Source organism: Notamacropus eugenii, chromosome 2 (genome assembly GCF_028372415.1).
Source record: "Notamacropus eugenii isolate mMacEug1 chromosome 2, mMacEug1.pri_v2, whole genome shotgun sequence".
Lineage (NCBI taxonomy): Eukaryota > Metazoa > Chordata > Mammalia > Diprotodontia > Macropodidae > Notamacropus > Notamacropus eugenii.
The window spans coordinates 354952548-354971629 of NC_092873.1; the positions used below are offsets into that span (position 1 = coordinate 354952548).

At 38.7% G+C, this 19082-nt stretch overlaps 1 protein-coding gene across 2 annotated transcripts in view; it reads right to left on the reverse strand.

Moving 5' to 3' along the window:
- Positions 1-316: 316 nt before the first annotated feature.
- Positions 317-19082, reverse strand: part of MED1 (mediator complex subunit 1) — a 35012-nt gene continuing 16246 nt past the window's right edge. For both annotated transcript variants that reach the window (XM_072646280.1, XM_072646281.1), the window contains 11 exons: positions 19011-19082; positions 17707-17781; positions 17137-17210; positions 16670-16759; positions 12720-12834; positions 11759-11883; positions 11447-11565; positions 10501-10702; positions 8094-8189; positions 7871-7976; positions 317-6838 (listed from right to left, as the gene is read on the reverse strand). In XM_072646280.1, coding sequence (XP_072502381.1) covers positions 3592-6838; positions 7871-7976; positions 8094-8189; positions 10501-10702; positions 11447-11565; positions 11759-11883; positions 12720-12834; positions 16670-16759; positions 17137-17210; positions 17707-17781; positions 19011-19082 — 4321 coding nt within the window. In that variant the 3' untranslated portion in view covers positions 317-3591. The remainder of the gene's footprint in view (positions 6839-7870; positions 7977-8093; positions 8190-10500; positions 10703-11446; positions 11566-11758; positions 11884-12719; positions 12835-16669; positions 16760-17136; positions 17211-17706; positions 17782-19010) is intronic.

The following is a 19082-nucleotide window of genomic DNA, read 5'->3' on the forward strand; positions in this document are numbered from 1 at the left end:
CACAGACAGTGTGATTAAATATAATTAAAGGGTTATTCATTTCCCTTGAAGGAGTTTAAGATAAAAGAAATACATAATCTCTTCACCTATTTTCCAGCTTATGCTGATTCACCCACGCCAAAGCCACCATTGATTCAATAACACTGATATCTCTTCAGGGAGTCTTCCATGGCTTTTAAAAAAGTTTTATTTTAAAGACAATTTTCTGTGGAATGAATGAATAAAAAGGAATAGTTGATTTGGAAAAATATGGAGTTACATTTAGTTTGGGAGAAAGTAAGATTTCAGGAGCAAAACTATCACACTTGGGACAAGATTGCTTCTTATCAAAGGAATTTATTTGCAAGTAAATAAACAGGTTCTTTTGCAATGTTTTGGAAAAAAACAAACACACAAAACATTTAGTCTACTTTCAAAAAAAAAGGAAAATCCCAAAGTATTTACAGAATTGCACAAATAAAAGTCAAATTGGAAAACATTCTTTCTATGACGATTTAGAAAAGACCCACCCCTGCTCCTGATGCACATTTCTGAACTCAAGAACTGTACAAGGCAGTTCCTACAGTTTAGTATAATTTCCATCCTTGCTTTTGATGTTAAACCCCCTAAAAGATAAGACTCCAACCCCAAGGTAAAAATAAAGACAAAATAACAGCCCCTCCCCACCAAAGAGAATATTCATTCACCCTTGCACTATGAACAAGTATCTCCTTTACTGTGGCATCTGCAAGAAGTGACTTAATCATGGATACTGCATAAACTCATGGGCTCCCTGAAAAAGTCTGTTCTAACTGGAGTTCATGATACTGCTGTATTGCATTTTCTGACCTGGACCCAAGGAAAGAGAATCCTATCAGTATAAAACCAACATCTTCAATCTTTGTTTTGGCAAGTAATACCCTGCTTCACATTTCCCTCTCAAATACTTTGCTTTAAAAACATTTTTTTTTTGGGGGGGGGGGGAGGAATAATTTGAAATCCTCATGTGCATTGGAGCAGCTTATTATTTTAACTAACCATTCCTAACAAGAAAACCAAAAGACAAAATAAAATCTAATCTGATAATTGAAGATTGCTTTCTGCTTCTGGGGGAGAGGGGAATAGAGAGGGGAATATAGGGAATCAGGTCAAACTAAATATACACAAGACACCAGCTGAAGAAAAGTACAGTACATGTAGGCTTAATTTCCTTGCTGTTTGAAAGAGGAGGGAGGAGTTCCAGGCTTGGTTTATTTCAACTCTTCTCCTCCACCCCATGAAGAAATGCAGTGCTCCCTGGTTGTCATGCAGGGTGCAGCAGGTTAACCCCAGGTTCCTGTTAAGCAAGTTCAGATGCTGGGTCAATGTGTGGGACGTGCTCATCCAGAAAATGCTGGGGCTTATCCTTCATCTACATCCTAACTCAGGATTCTTTGATCTGGGTTGGAGAGAAAGAGAGAAAAAGCTTCCCAGTTTAATTGTTTTGGTTTGTGTAATAACCATTTGGGAAAGTTTAACCCCTGGTATTCCAATATTACCTAATGTCCCTTTTTAAAATTTTGCCCACAAAAAAGAAAACTTAAAACTTATTTTGCTGCAGAAGTCAATGGAAGAGGATAGAAACCAGATGACAACCTGTGAAAAGTTCTACCTGCTTTTATGTCTGAGAGGCTGCCACTGTATCAGCATCTCGAGATAAAGCTCTCTGGTATCACCTTGCCCATGTCCTCTTTAGTGTCACCCAAGTCACTTGATTCTGATGTGGCAAAAGATAACTGTCCTTGCTCTACTTAGCAACATTTCCTACTTCCTATTTATTACCTAGGGACACAAAGGTGGCAGGGTTGGTGAAAAGTCAGTCCTGGCCTATGGATGACCCAACAAGGGAGAACACTGGAAGAACTCAAGACAGTCCCGGAGAAAAAGCCAAAGCTGACTTTCCAACCTGCAGAAACAGAGCTGGAAAAAAAACTTTCTCATTTGTCAAGGTCACTCAACTCTGACACTAAAAACAGTGCACAACCTGGCGCAATTTTTTTTTTTAAAGCCCAGAAGAGCTGTACTGGATAGAAGGCCCCATCCTATTGATGCAGATCAGGATCAAGGATGGCACAGTGCAGGTGTCAGAATCAAAGTAAGGCCGCAAATTTTTTTTTCAAGAGGACCCTCCAAATATGAGAGCTTGTGCTGCACCTGGACTGTTTTCCTGGATTTCTTTCTTTCTATAATGACTATTATTGTATTCCCTAAGAAGTCAGATGAAGACCTGTTTCTCCAAAAGGTCCAATTATGTAGCTACATAGTAGCTATGATATATCTCCATGCCCACCTATCATTCCAGGCACCTCACTTCTTTAGTGAGCTTGAAATTGATTCAAGAGAAACTATGGATGCAAATTCATAACTTCTCTCATTTAGGGAGCACACAGTGGAGTGACCAGAGATCTAAGCCCCCATTCCTTCAGATGAAGGGAGATAGGGAACTCAGCTTTCAGGAAAGGCAATCACTTCTCCTGCAGGCAAAATATTGGAATGAGGGCTTTTGGCACATTTAAAGACAGAAGAAGTGTTAGCCCTGATGTGATTTAAATGTTATTAAACTAGGGAGCTGTGATATTAAACCACAATTCTGTTGTATTTAAAAACATGTTAACATCCTGAAAGCCATCCCAGGTTTTCTGGGTTTTTTTTTTTAAAGGAAAAAAAGAAATTAAAATCAACACCTACCCTCCCCAGGAGGAGGAAAGTACCCCCTAACAATTTTTAGGGTGTCAATAAGCCCTATGAAAAACTGTATGAAATTAATTCTTGTATAGAATTCAAAGCATTCTGGTTTTTTTGTTAAACTGACTTCAAAAATGGGCTTTAATCAGACTGATTAGACCCAATGCTGCAGTGACAACTCTGGGTCCATACTTTGTACTATCAGGCCTTGCTCTTTTCTTTTCAATTTCTTTGAACTCTACACCCCATAGAACTAGAAGAGAAACACTGCATAAAAACAAGGAATTAAAATATTGACAAATAAATAGCTAAAATCACCTTCCCGTCCCCAAGACTACTTCCTCATAAACAGACGCCCTGCATTATTTAGTGTCTAAAAACAACTGAGATCCTTCATTTGCGCCTGCCTCAAATGGACGAGTGAACAAGGGTGAACAGCCTTCATGCAAATGCATCAAGGAATGTATTGCTTTTTCATTTCCTTCCCAGTCTTTCCAACACATGCACTAAAATGACAGTTTAAAACATGGCCTAAAAATGGATAAAGGGAGAAAAAAATATATATGAAAATTTTCAGCATAACTATTTCCCACCCTTTCCCTTCCCACATCCCTTCCCCCCACCCAAAGCAAGTCTGCAATTTCTACTTTCTCTGGCAAAGGAACACAGAATTCTTGGCTGCCTAGAAACAAACCCCATAGTCAGAGATCAATACTAGGGTCTCTAGGTCTAATGTTGCCAAGTACAGTCAAAACCATGTCACCCAAGATTATTTGGGGCAAAGCAGACCCCTGTGGTTTAATCCCTTAGGATGATTTTCTACAATTCTCTTTAGATGGAGCTTTTAATTGGTGCATTTTTTTTCTTTTTCTTTTAGAAAACAAGGTTTTAATTGCCAATGAGAGCCACATCCATAAGATCATCCTCTTCCTCCCCCATCATGAAGTCAGGGCTGAGCCTTGAGGGCCTATCTTGTAAGATGGTATTGCTTGTCATGGACATGGACTGGTCTGAAGAAATAGGTGATTTAGACCAGCTCTCTGGCTTGATACTATGAGATTTCTTCTTGTCTCGGTCTTTGTCCCGGTCCCGTTCTCTGTCCCGATCCTTATCCTTCACTTTCTTCTTTTCCTTTTTGTGCTTCTTATGTTTCTCTGTGCTATACTCTGGAAGTGGGCGGATGCCATCATCTGAACTGGGGCTGTTCTGATAGGACTTTTCTGCTATTGAGGAGCCTGATTCACTCTCACTATCAAGGTTCTGAGGGGTATATGCTGGTGACTTACTGTGGCTAGGAGAACCACGTTCATGCTTTGGAGTGGAGCCACTGATCAGAGGAGAGCCATAGTTTTTGGAGGAGGCCATCTGAGGCCTGAGCCCTTCCCCACTACCTTCCCCAGGTTTCTGCAAAGTCACTTTGGCTTTAATGCTGGGGGATCCCCCATCATGCTTGCTGATGATAATCTTGGCCACACCTGTGCTCCCCACATTTTTGGATTCTGAAGTCTTCTTAGAAGAGTCCACTGAACTCCCAGAGACAGAGACCTTTGATTTGTCTTTATCACTCTTTTCTCGCTTTCCTTGGAATTCTCCTCCCGACATAATGTGTTTGGAGGACATAGGATGGCTAGAAGAATTGGCACTCACTCCCATCTGACCCTCCATTGGGTCTTCACCTCCAGGGCCACTAGTGACAACCCCATGCTTCAGTTTATCTATGACAGCTGTCAAAGATGGCTTCTTATTTCTACTGGGAGATTTCCCTTTGGAGCTCCCATGCTGGTTCTGAGATGAAGACATGGAGGAACCACTAGAAAAGGAAGAGGAAGAGGTTGTGCAAGAATTAGATGATGGGGGTGTTTTTTGAGACAATGAGCCTGAGGAGCCCAACCCTGAAGACTTCATGCCAGAGCCTGAACTAGTCCCAGACATATGAGAGCCACCAGAACCTGAACTGATAGGAGACTTGGCTTTAGAGGATGGGGGAGTTCCAGGTACAGGTTTCATTGGAGAAGCAAGTTTGTCAGAGCTTCCAGATGGCCTTGAATGGGAAGGGGAGATGTTTGGTTTACTCAAAGAGGGGTTCATAAGTGATGATGGCTTTCCTTGAGGTTTCACCTTGTTACTCCCAGAGCTACTACTAAGCCCATGCTTGGTAATGGGAGAAGAACCTGGTTTCCCTACAGACTGGGATGAACTTTTTGACTGGCTAGACCCAGAACATCCTTGGCTGGAATACATACTGCTACTCATCTTGGAACCTGAAGAACCTTCTGATTTACTGCTTTTCATTTTTCCTGAAGCAGAAGTGGAAGAGGAAGATGAGGAAGAAGAATGGCCATGGTGGCTCTTACTTCCTGAGGAAGACACAGATCCACTGCTGGTGTACTGACTATGTGAAGAGGGCTTGGCCACCATTACGGTCCCCTTGGGAATCTGAATGGTGATTTTAGGAATGGGTGGTGTGGCAACACCTGGAGGAGTCTGCGATCTTCCTGAACTTCCAGGTGACTTGGACCCACCTGTGCTGGCAGGTGGAGTAAAAGGCCTGTTAGAAGAACTATGAGAGGGAGACTTCCCATCTGTGTCAGCTTTTTTCCGCTTTGGAGGCTTGTCTTTGCTTTTGCCATCACTGGAAGGGGTCCGGCTACGTTTTCCTGGTTTACTGTCTAATGCTGACCCTGAAAGACTGCTATTCCCAGTGCCATTGCCATCCTTTACCCGTTTTTGAGTCTTATCCTTCCCCAAGTCTCCTGTACTCAGTAAAGGGCTCTGGCTTCCACTGTGGTGCTCCATTATGTCAGCAGGCCCCAGTGCCTTACTGGCCACTGCAATAATACTGAAGTCTACTGTGTCAGCTTGGCTATTGCCTTTAAACTTATTTTCTCCACTATCACCCGCAAGTACTGGCATTCCCAAAGTATTTAGTGCCTGGGAAGCAAATCCTTTGAAGTCATCATTATCACCACTCTGGCTGCTTTCATCAAAATACTCTTCCCCAAAACCACTTTGGCTTTGGCTATTCAGCAAGTCAGGATTGAAATCTACTCCATCAGGAAAAAAATGATTAGTAGGAGAGTCACTGTTGGGGCTTCCAGTAGCATCCGCAATCAGGTCAGCGGGATCAGTATATGGGTTCTCATTATTGTTGTTTTGGAAAACATCAGGATCAAAGAGGGCACTCTGGGAATGTGCAGAGCTTGAAGAGTCTCTAACAGGAGTATCAATAGGTGGACAGTCATCACTGGTGCTGGGGAGTTTAGAGGCCTCTTCTGCAATGTCTGAGAGAATGTCAGTCACATCAGCACCAATGCTGTCTGAACTAGACAGGCGGACCATTCTCTGAATACTGGGCTGGGGGTGAGGTATTGGCTGTGGGTAAGTTGTGGGAGGAGTGCTACACTGGCTAGGTGCTGGAGTGATGTGTGGAGTGTCCAGCGTGTCAGCAGTCATGTTAACATCAAAGATGGGATTCTGTGAGTCAACATCCATTGAAAACAGCTCTCTCTGAAAGTCATCTTCGGTCTGGTGCTTGGGCTTTTCAGGCAGTACTCTTGACGACTTCTTCTTTTTCGTCTTATTGGCCCCTGAGCCCATTTCCATTCGAGGTGAGCCAGAAGAGGAGTTCTGCCTCTCTAATGGACTGCTTCCATAAAGGGTTGAGAAATCCTGGGCAGGATTATCTTTAAGAAGGTTCATGAGCATCGGGTGGTTCTTGGTGTTGCTGGCTGGCGAGGAGACAGGCGGCGGCGTGTGATGAGGAGGGGTCGGACTCGAGCCAATGGTAGACCCCACGTTCCCTGTGATTTGCAACAAACTGGTAAGAATTGGGTTCTGAGACACCTTGCTGAAGTCCTCCCCATGGCCCACCGACTCATGCCGCTCTTTCATGTTCATGCTCATATTAAACAAGGTGGTAATGGGACCCCCCGGAAAGGTGTTGGTTGGTGTAGTGGTACCACTCATTGGGTTGCTGCCTGTGGTCATGCCATACCCTGGGCTGCTAGCCGGGGGCAGGTTCTTTTTCACCATGTCTTCAACTGTTTCTGCAATGAGCGACAGGGCTGGTGTGTCGGCCTGAATGGTTTCAGCTTTCCTCCGAATAGCCCTCATCGTCACAGGAATGGACATACATCTGTAAGACAGAACAAAGACAAGTTAATATTGCAATGGCCCCTGACTAGGACTAATGTTACATTTTCATTCAAGGAAACAGGTTTTGATGGTTTAACATGTGATATTTAGACATCTCATTTAAGCCTGTCTGATTTTGGTTTTCATAACAGTGAACAGGTTGAAAAAGAGAATTATCTCTATCAAAGACCAAAGCTTTGAATGATGTTCCAATGATGGCTGACCCAAACCTGTTGATTTTGGTTTTCATATATAGTGAACAGGCTGAAAAAGAAAAGTATCTCTATCAAAGGCCAAAGCTTTGAATGAGTTACTCATTCCAATGATGGTTGACCCTAAATACACTTAAACTTGTGCATACACATCAAAAAAAAGAGTCCCAAATTCTTACTTTTATACAGAAATGAAAAAAAGGCAGGAACTGAAAACTATGGTAAATTTCTTTCTTGAAAGGTACCACCACATGAAATATACTACTGTTGGTATCAAATTTTGCTCATTTCAAAGTAATTAAGAAATAACATTTTTAAGGAAAATTATTTTTTAAAAAACCCCAACAGGTGTGTTTGAAAATGATTTCCATTAGAAAGGCTAATAAACTGCAAGCCAAACTTTCTGGCTTAGCGCAAGGCTGGTTAGCTTAAATACCCTCTCCCAAACTGCTTTTTGACAATTACATCTGTTTCACAGAGATCTTTCCCAATAGGTACAGGCATTAAGGTAGACCTAAATAGAGGGCAGCATATTTCTTTTGCCATAGGTATTTTTAGAAGAAACATTCTTTTCCCTCTCCAAAATGCACTAATACCAAACCAGCTAGAAGATCTCAACTTTTGTTAATAATGGCCTTATAGCACCAATTTAAACTGTCACTTTTGAAAGAGAAAGCACAAACAGATGGTGAATTCAAAGCAGTGAATTTCTACTTCCCTCATAAATTTCACCTTAGTGCTAATACATACTTAAAGAATAAATAAGGCAACATGCCTCCAGCCAAATTCCATTAATAGTTTTGCAAAAGGAACAGCTTTACCTCTGAACAACTTTGGCAATGAAGTCATCTGTGCAGATGAGAGCATCCGACAATCCTTTGTAGAGTTTACAACTGACATGGGTTGAATCCTGTACATCCATTACCACTGAAAAACAAACACAAGGGCTATTTGGAAAAGATTTGACTTTTAACTTTAATTAAATATATTTCTTAAATCTCTATGAACACCTCCCCCTGATAATGGACACACAACACAACTCACCACACACCAAGGAGTCATTCACAGGATGCTGAAAGGACACGCTGAAACAGGTATCAGAAAGAGGACAAACCTCAAATTGAAGGATCCCAGGAGAATCTGAAAGGAGAAAGGCCCATAAAGCAGTCAGAAAAAACAAAGACTTGAAATAAACTGTAGACTCTGAAATCACAGAGATGCATTCTCTGGAGGCCCAGTCTTTAAGCTCTATACACATAGCTTGTCATGCCATCTATAGAAGTTAGCATACAGAAAAGAAATAGACTACAGGCTGGCTGCAATTAGCTCTGGTAACCATGCACTGAATATTTTCTCAAAAGATATACATCAAAATGTACATCTTTCCAATATAAAGATACAGTTAATCCTCTAAAGACTGGAAAATGTTAGCAGTTTTGAATACTCTGGGCTGGAAGTGAGCAATGGAAACAAAAGCTGCTGAGGGAAGTTTTTCATTCCGTTTGGTGGGAGTTTAGATCCAGACTCGTTGCCCAGAAACACTGCATTTCTAACAGAGTATGCAGCTGTCAGCAGGCCAGCCCATGGCTTAGTAAGCAAGAATGTCGAGCCTGAAAGAGGTATATCCTTGTCTATACGCCTCTGAACCTCACAATTCTTACATATATTCACTCAATATGCCAAGCCCCAACTGAGTTTTTCAACATTTCAGAGGCAAAAAGTATTCTACATGAAGGACACATTTCTATACAAGAAATATATAACATAATATAATAATATCTAAATCTATAAAAATTCTGAGTAGATCTGCTATCTCAAACATTTTAAGTGGGACCAGGAATCTCTCCTGGGATTTCCCAAATGGCAATATTCAAGAACATTAAACAGGCCAGTCAAACCTAAGATGTTCTGTAACTACAATTACTTAGGAACAGCAGTGTGGACGAAAAGAAGGAACCAAGAGAACCTTGGTTTGAATTCTCTCTCTATATATGAACTCTTAATTCACAAACTCTAATCAAGTTACTGAAGCTTAATTGCACCGCCTACCTCAGGGGAGTGCTAGAAAGTACCAGATAAACCTCAGCACTCTAAAAAGTGAATGGGCTATTCACAAATATATTTTACATTTGAATATAATTCTTGTTCCTCTGAATATAAGCCCTAAAGTTTTTATCACCTCCACTCTTCTTGCCTACTTACTCTCACTGAACCAAATCTTACTCAGACATAAATAGTAGAAGTGGAAACATACAGAGATTAGGGAAAGAATTCAAAGGCAGCCAGAAATCATGCTATCGTCTCTGCTGGCCCCCAATTCACTGCCTAGAAAAGAGCTGTACAATTTCAACAACAAAAAAAACGCACTGGGCTCAGCCCAATGACTATGCAACCATGGTGATAAGGCTACAACTAGAAGGCAAGTACAGGGTCAAAGGATGGGAAATGTAGTTCTGAGCAGCAACTCCTGATACAGAAGTGTAAAAACTAACAGGATAGGAGCCTGGAGCTGGAAAGGTCCATTTTACACATGAGAAACTGAGATCCAGAACAGACAGTGTCTGACTTAGGATATGAACCTATGTCTTGCTGACTCCCAAGTCTAGCCCTCAAAACCATATGAACAGCATCCAATGAGACAGAATCCAGTCAGCACTTACTTTGCTCCCCTTGATTTTGATCATCATTCATCTTGCCTATTACTGTTAACATCAACTCTACCACTCTCCTCAGAGAGAAACAGCACAGAACAATATGCAGGAGTGAAGGAAAAAGCATCTACTAAGGGCTTACTATGTTCCAAGCTCAAGACAAAATGCTCTTGAGAAGCTTATGTTCTAACACATAGTAAACACTATGTAGAGGGAGAAGGGAAGGGGAGGGGACATGCTGAAGAAGGGTGTTTTGGTTTGAGAAGCACCAGGATTCAGGGATGGTGCCTGGATCCAGGGAACAATGCCGTAACATGCCCTTTTCCAGAAGCAACGGTAGTGTTCATTCAATTCCTGTTCCCACAACAGGTTGAGAGATCAGAAGGAAAGATGGTTGGGGTGAAGCACAGTCAGGAGTCTGGGACTGTGAGGACTGAGTGGCTCTCCCCAATCAAGGTCGAACAACCCCAGTAGATAAAAGTACTGGAATTGGAGTCAGACAGACCTGGGTTTCATTCCTACTTCTTAAAACACTTAATAGATTTGTGACCATGGGCAAATCACCTCAGCTATCTGAACCTCTCAGTCACCTCATTTGTAAAATGGGGATAACAATCCCAGCAGTAGCACCTCACTCCCTCATAGGGCTATTGTGAGGCTCAGAGAAGAGAATGTATGTAAAGTAGTCTGCAAACCTTGAAGCTTTATAGAAATGTCACCTATGTTGTTAAAGCAGAAATTCCTTCATAAGAAGTCTTCCAGACCCTGCCAGTAAACACATGAGAAGAAAGAGGCAACACCTTCTTTCAGAATGGTTCTCTTGACACAGCTTCCAATAAGGGTGTTGTAGGCCACTTGGTGTCTGATTAGGTTGAGGATGAGTGGTACACGGCCAGGATGCTGAAAAGTGACTTTATCAATGAGAGTTCCCTGGAGGCTTCGACCATCTGGGAGAGGGGCATCCTTATTGAGGAAATAGCAGTGCTGCTGGCCTGGAAGAGCCTAGGCGACAAAAAAAACAATCAAATGCAGTGAGCAAGTACCATGAAGGAGTATTCCCAAAACCTAGTGCATAAAAAGCAACAACAAAGTTTGAAGAATAATATAAATCTCCACAAGTTCACTAACCAATTAATATGACAAATTCCAACTTTGTTAAATGGACCTTGAAAAGTCTATATCTACAGGAAAGAATGAAATTAAATCAATATACACAAATGAGAGTCCATATTAATTTAGGAGGAAGGAAAAAAGAAATTATATACCTTTAACTGATAATTCATTATGGTATTGAATCCTCAAAATATAAATTCCACATTATACTTTATACCTTCCCCTCTTTTAATCATGACAATTCATTTGTGTCACTCAAGGACATTTCCAAATTAAAGTACTTTATTAATTTGAAATGATCAAAAGAAAAGAAATTCTAAACACCAACTTGTAAGATCACAATAATAAAAATACTATTAAGAAGCTTCAATCTGAAGACATTTAAACAATGGTATCTATGTAATGTTTTAAAATTATCAACAGTGGCTTGGTCACTTGGTTTGGCAAATCATTGAGGTCCAGTATCTCAGCCCAAAGCTTTGGGGACTACTACTATATAAAAAGATTAAGGGAAAAGGGATATGGTTCAGTAATTCCAAAGAATATTTTATCTACTCTCAACAATGCTCCCAGAGTGGAAGGAAAGGAAATATAACCTGAGGACCTAGATAATGCTCCCTGAAACTCACTTACCGCGTAAAAGCGCATGTTGTGGTTCAAAGGTACCGGATCTGGATCCTTTGATAGTTCAAACTGAGTAATCAATTCATAGAGAGGCACATAGAGAGGCTGAGTATCAAACAATGGAATTCCTAGGGAAACAAAGCATAAAATAATGACCAGACTGTAGTATTTAGCTTCTTCCCCTCAAGATTCTGCTTCATTTATTCAACAACTATTTTATGGATGTTCTTAGCATTAGCTACCTCACACAATACAGATCTGGATTTGAAGAATTTCCTTTCATATTTATGGTAAATGTATGACTCTATACCCAAAACTCACCTGTACAACTCTGTAGTTTCTGGACAAATGCTCTAGATACTGGAATTGGCCGGGGAAACTTCAAGAAGAAACAGGCAGGTAAGTCAACACTGTTGGCACTAGTGATTGAGGAGAAGGAAGGGGTCCTGAAAAAAAAAGTTAAGTTCTGAGTTGACTTCAAAAACTTAAAAGCAAGACCCAAACATGTACACAAACCCATACTTAAACATAATGACTTTCAAGTTCACTATTTCAATTACTTTACTCTAATGCTCATTTTACAGAAGAGGAAACTAGAAAGGAATTCTGAAGAGGGTAAGTGGTTTGTCAAAGGTGAATAAGTGGCGGAGTAAGGATCAGAACCCAGGCTGCCTGACTCCTACTCCTTTTCTCATTCCCCTTTTAACACATGTTGAAACACTGGTCAGAAGCATAACTTTGGGATCCCCATTTGTTTCTACAACATGTTCCCAAATTAGTAACAAAAGGTAAAGCTTAAATAAGTCACTTAAGCTTCCTGGGCATCATTCTCTTCCTCTATAAACTGAGGGATTACACAAGGGAGCCTCTAAAGCCTCTGTCAGGTCTTATGATCCTATGATTGTAAATACTCAGGAGGTTAAGTCTGAGGCACACACTAGCTGTGTGGCCAAAGAAGAGCAAGAGCAATTGTTAAGACAAGGGGAAGAAGCACAGTTATCTATACCCAGCTTCTTTAAGAAGTACCATGATTAAATTTTATTTAATAAACACCTTTCAATATTTAATTCAATATTTCAGTATTTAATGCAATACCTTTGTCCTATCATGGATAAAAGGAAATGAATGGCAATACTATATGGATGTATTCAATCACATGTGATCAATTTAAATGTAGTAAATCAGAGAAAGAAACAAATAAAAATAATAGCATCTTTCTTAACATTTGTTCCCCACTAGATTAGAAGCTGGATCATCTAACTAAGAAATAATCTTTCCTTACCATTTGTTGTCAACAGGATGTGATCCCATAATCAATGGTGCAATTGGGAGTTTGTACATGGCAGATGGAGTTCCCTCAATTGTGACTGATGCATTCATGCCCAAAGTTCGAGGAACTGAAAGGGAGAAAGAGGGAAAAAAAATGCATTAGAATTCCACATAGATTAAAAAAGTTGATAAACTAATACAGGTTAGTTTATACAATTGCCAAATTTATTTTCCTCATGCGTAGTTTTGGTCACATCATTTATGCGTTCAAAATTCCTCAGTGTTTTCCTACCGTCCATCATATAAAGTTCAAAATCCTTAATTTGACAATCAAGGCCATTCAAAGTCAGGCAATAGTCTGTTCTGAATATTCTCCTCTTTGTCCTCCACATTTCAGTCTACAAGAATACCTGCTGTGTCCACTATGCTCAAAGTTTGCTCACTGTTTCTCATGACTTGAAATGTCCTCTCCTCAAATTTAAAACTCAACTCAAATATTACCTCCCTCAAGGAAGCCTTCCTAATCTTCCTAGTCAAAAATGATACCACCCCTTCCCTTGGTTATCTTATATAGAATTCTGCTTGCATCCTATACATGTACTTTACATATGTGTGTGTGCATGACATGTGTGTATATGTATGTATTTGTTATTTTGTACCACATTTATAAATAGCAGCAGAATGGCAAAGCGGAAAAACCATGATTGGAGTCACAAAGGTTTAGATCCTGCCTGTCTCTTACCTGGCTGAGTAACCCTGAGCAACGTGCCCTTCAGCCCATAGGACTTATCCCCTGAGCCACAGAGCTGCCTAGGTGGAGAAAATTCTCATACAAGGAATTCTCCATGCTGAGGAAAGCAGACCAGGAATGAGAATTACAGATATTTTGTAGATTCATATATTTCTGTGAATTTTAAAATTTCTTTCTCCTCAAACAGTGGTCTTATAGCTACCTCAAATTAATTAACATGTGGAAGTTAAAATTTCTTAAACAGAGAGTCTTGTTTTCTATAACCTGTTTTTACCTGCCTCATAGCGGTGCTATGAAGAAAGTAATTTGTAGAAGTAATTGCAAATGATTACTATTTATTAATTATCATTATTGCCTACAAAATTTAGCTATTAGTAATACCTTTTTCCGCTGAGATACCAAAAGCTATTTTTTCTAATCAACCAAGACCCTCAATAAGAAAAACCAGACACAGGAAAACACAATACAAGAAAGAAATACCTATTTATACTAACCATTATATTCTAGGTTTAATACAAAAATCTAAGGAAACTAATTAGGGATAGCTATGAATTCTTATTTTCCATAATTCCTACACAAGTTACTATAACAGTAAATCCAGCAGCAAAGAAAACAAGATTCTATATGACCTGAAAACATTTCTCAGAAATCCACAGAAAACTTAAACCCTAATAGGTGTCATAAGTAATGACAAAAGGGAAACCTCGACAGACTTTTATGAACTGATGCAGAGAAAAGTGAGCAGAACTAGGAAAACAATTTATACAATGACTATAACTCTTTAAAGTAAAACAATTTTAACAGGCCTAAGAATTCTGACCAATGCAGTGATTTGCTTCCTGGGAGAGGTGATAGACGAAAGAAAAATAAAACATTTTTAGACAAGGCCATGGGTGAATCTTTTTCCTTGACTGTTCTATATAATTCTAAGCAGCTGGTTGTGGTGGTACAGAGTTATAGGGGAGAAGAAATAATGACTGTGATACCAAAACAAAAGGAAAAAAAGTAAAAACATTTTTTAAATGAACAAGAGACTTCTAGGTCACAAAACCAAAAAGATAGAAGACTGGACATTTTCTCTACTCTTCCAGCCTCTTACATCTCTCCAAAATGGGAATCATTTGCATTTTGCAAGCTATAAAGCAATTTTAGTTGTCTCCATGGGCTAAGGCACACCAAAAATCCTAATGACAATTTAATGAACCAACAGCAGAGAGCCTAATCCCATTCAGCACCTCCTTCTCTACCACTCATCAGACTCCAGCAGCAGGGCCGCTCAAGCTAACTCAAGGACTTTACACAGAACTCAACTCTATCCCATCAAATTCTTCTCAGTAGTAGATAACCAAAAGGCAGAAAGATTGCTCAGGCTGTCAGCAGTGAGGCAGCACTCTGTGTTGTGACAGAGCAAAAGACTCCAGCATCCAGCTGTGGTCAGCTGTGTCCACATAGAAATGAGTTGGGGCAGAGACTGAGGCCTGTAAAATTATGCAGTATGAGTGGAAGTTAAAATGGCTTGGAGGTCCAGCCCCTAAGGAAACCATCATCAAAGGTAAAGGAAACATATAGTGAATAAAAGGGAAATGTAAGTGGAAAAAGTGACTGAAATTAATCAAGATCTCAATAGGAAAAAACACAATTAAAGACCCTGCATTTTCAATCAGTCACGTAGGGCTCTTTAGGACCCATTTGGGGATTTTCTGGCAAATATAATGAAGTGGTTTGCCATTTCCTTCTCTGAGTCATTTTACAGATGAGAAAACTAAGGCAAACAGAGTTAAGTGACTTGCCTAAACAGGTAATAAATATCTGAGGCCAAATTTGAACTCAGATCTTCCTTACTTTAGGTCCAGAGCTCTATCCAATGTACCACCTAGCTGCCCAAAGACCTTGAGTACAAACATGTTAAAGCAACAGAGAAGATATTAATAACATAAGGGAATATGGCCTTCACATCATCTAAGAAGTACAAACTTCTAGGAATAAATATTATAAGACAATGAAAAATTAATCAGCAACAGAAGACCCTGTGAATTTCCAAAATAACGTGGAACCAAAGCAGGACATTCCTTACTGGATTAAAAGAGAAATCAAAATTGTGAAAGCAAAATTTATGGCCTGCTCAGATAAAATAATTTGCATAACAGAAAATTTGACTCCACTGTATCAAGTGTCACTAAATAATAACTAATACTAATAACAATGATAGCTAATAACTAGCATTTATACATGCTAAGTGCCTTACAATTATCATCTCACTTGATCCACACCATTCTGGGAAATAGATACTATTAATACCCCTATATAACAGATGAGGAAACTGAGGCAAACAGAATTTAAGTGACTTGCCCAGGGTTCTGCAGCTACTAAGTGTCTCAGATTAGATTTGAATTCTAGTCTTCCTGACAAAAGACAGAATAACTGATTGGGAATGTAAATAAACAGAAGTAAAAGACAACTGAAGAAAAAAAGTAATAAAGTTAAAAGAAAATATGATTTCCATACAAGCAAAATATATTGATCCCAAAGGCAAGATGCATAAAGACAACTTAAGGATTATAGGTATCCCAGGACAACCTAAGTCACAAATGTAAGAAATAATACAAGAAAACTACCCAGAACTTCTGAAAACAGAAAACATAGGGCCAATTACAATAATTCACAGACAGGCTTCAGAGAAAAACATTATACTGCACACTCTAAAAAGTAAATTAGAGCAAAAAAGTTCAGAAATGGACACAGACAAGCAAATGCAGTGTTGGCACTACTGAGTTAATTTTAATATATACTTTAAAATAATTTATAGGTTAAGACACACAAGATTCCATATATAACATACTTCTGCTTTTGGTAAATGTGAATATTCATATTTGTCAATGTATGTCAAGTACATAATGAAGAATTAACAATAAAAACAGCAAATAGAAGCCACCTACCACTCCTATACCATTTCACCTGAATAATACACAATGATCAATCCCTTATTTCTGCATAAGTGCTTAAGAAGTACTGAATATTTGATGGAGTATTGGTCGTGGAGTCAAGAAAACCAGAATTCCAATCCTACCTCAAATCACATAACCTCTCCAAGTCTCAATTTCCTGATTTGTAAAATGAGGTTGTTCAACCACATGGCCTCTAAGATCCATTCCACCTCCAAATATATGATACTGATTTATCTATAAACTTCCCTATAGAAAAACAAGACTTACCATTATTTTCATGCAAAATGATAGGGGTTGCTGTTTTATCTTCCAATAGATCATAAGGAGAGGCATAGTACTTCAAATTCATCAAGTGACCTACAGAAATTAAAATTAGTTTATGTCTAAATAGAGCTATAATTCAGGTGAAATTACTTATAAAAGTCATTAAGTCATTCATATTCCTCCAGGGAAAAAAAAGTTAAATATACAGTGATTCACCCTCTAAAGTAATTCATAATCTTTTATGACTTATGTTTTATGTCATACGAACAGCTCTAGAGGCCATGCTTTCCTTAATGAAACAAAAGAAACCACTCTAGACTTTCTAGTCAAAACCAGAACATATAAATGGACACTGAATTGAAAAATCAGTAACATTCACCTATTGCGTATTTTAATAACAAACCTGAGATAAACTGGTTAATTACCTAAAGATACCCATTTTTCAAAATAAGCAAAACATAATGACATACCCCCACTCCTTGGGGTGAGATATCCAACACTGCCATGAAGTATCTTGTCTAGGGGACTTGCATTGGTAGCTTTCCTATAAGACAAAAGGTCTAAGTTTTACCACAAATGACCATTAGTTTTCCTTATTCATGTTAGCTTTAAGGGTTCCTTCAACACTCAATCTGTCTTGAACACTTTTAACTATAATTGTCAATAGAATAGGCCCAATTCGCTATCTAGTCAAGGTAATTATTTATTTTAACATACAATGTTAGTAAGACTCTACATCTGATCAACATTATATTTAGAGACTATAACAGTATTTCTCTAAATGGGGGAGGCCAACCTTGGCAGAGTAAGGTACCACAAAAACTGAGAGCTAAGGAATATAAATGACTATCTGGTGGTTAAAACACCTAAGAGATTATAATGCAGGAATAATCAGGTGTTTGGAACATGGTGGTACCATGTGGCACAGGGTGTTTGTTTTGACAGCATATAAATTCTGTAGTTTGGGAATGAAAGGATAATAAAATCTGAGAACTACTGTCCTGCATATAAAATGTGATTTTGACTTTAGCCAATCTTACCAGTACATAAGAGCCATTTTGGATAGATCTTGTTCTAGGGATTGGAGAGCCAAGTACATCTTAGTCTTTAGTTTGCTGGAGAGAGAATTGGAAAAAAAAAAAGAAGCCAAAATAACTTGGCATGAAATTGTAAGCATTAATTTGGAATACTAAAAACAAAGTAACTGAAATGTCCATACTCTCTGACCCAGAGAACTCACTCCTAGGCATCTACTCAGGGGAGTTAGTAAGAAAAAGAAAGGAAACATAAACCCCAAAATATTTGTAGTAGCACTTCTGAAGTAGCAAAGAACTGAAAACAAAGTAGATGCCCATCAACTGAGGAGTGGTTAAATAAGTTATGGTACATTAATGTAACGAATAATTACCGTACTATAAACTGATGAATATGATGAACACAGCAAAATATAGGAATACTTATATACTTGAACTAACACAAAGTAAAGTAAGAAAAACGAGGAAAAATATATACTTGGACAACAAATAAATGAAAAGAACAATAAGAATAAAATAGAAAATGAATGCTACAAATTATATTGATCAAGTTTAGTCTGAAAGAAAATATATGAGGTGGTATCCCTGCTCGTGGAAAGGGGTGGATTATGGGTGTAGAACACTGTGGATATGAAACATCATTTACATTAGCTACTATTGCTGAACTTTTTTTCTCTTTTTTTCTTTGTTAATAAGAGATTTGAGAGGAGATATGGAAGGAACATCACAGAAATGTAGATGATATAAAAAACAAAAGATATCAATAGGACACATTTTACAAAACAAATTGTGTCCTTCACTTCAATATACATAACCAGGAAGTTAAGAAGAGAGAATGCATACACTGGAAGCGAACATTTCTTAAACAGTTTGATTGAGCTTCAGTTTGATTCACTAAAGTTGATTTTGCAATTTCAGATTAAAGGATCCAAGTCCAGATACTCAAGTAGCAAGTCTGTCTGACAGAATCCTAGATGGAGCAACAATGACCCCCTAGTTCCACAATACCTATTCTTCATTGTTCAAAATGCTAAAAATACTAATGCAGTACAATAAGCATTATTTAACATGCAGTAACTCACCCTTCTGCCCTTATAATCAGCTTTACAGACATTTAAATCTAGCTTTAGGAGATTTTTGTTAGCTCTATTTTCCAAGATCTCAGTATGGGTAAAAACAGTAAAATGGATTGGTTTACAAACAATTCTAGCAAATTTCTTAGCACAACAATAACACACAAACATCTATCAATGGTCTATAATGAAACAATATTTTTTAATCAAAAAAAGAGAAAAATTAAAAGAACGTACTTGTCCCCTGGAAGTTTGTACAGATTAACAAGGCCTTTAAGATGCTTGGAGAACTCATCAAAATTTTTCTCC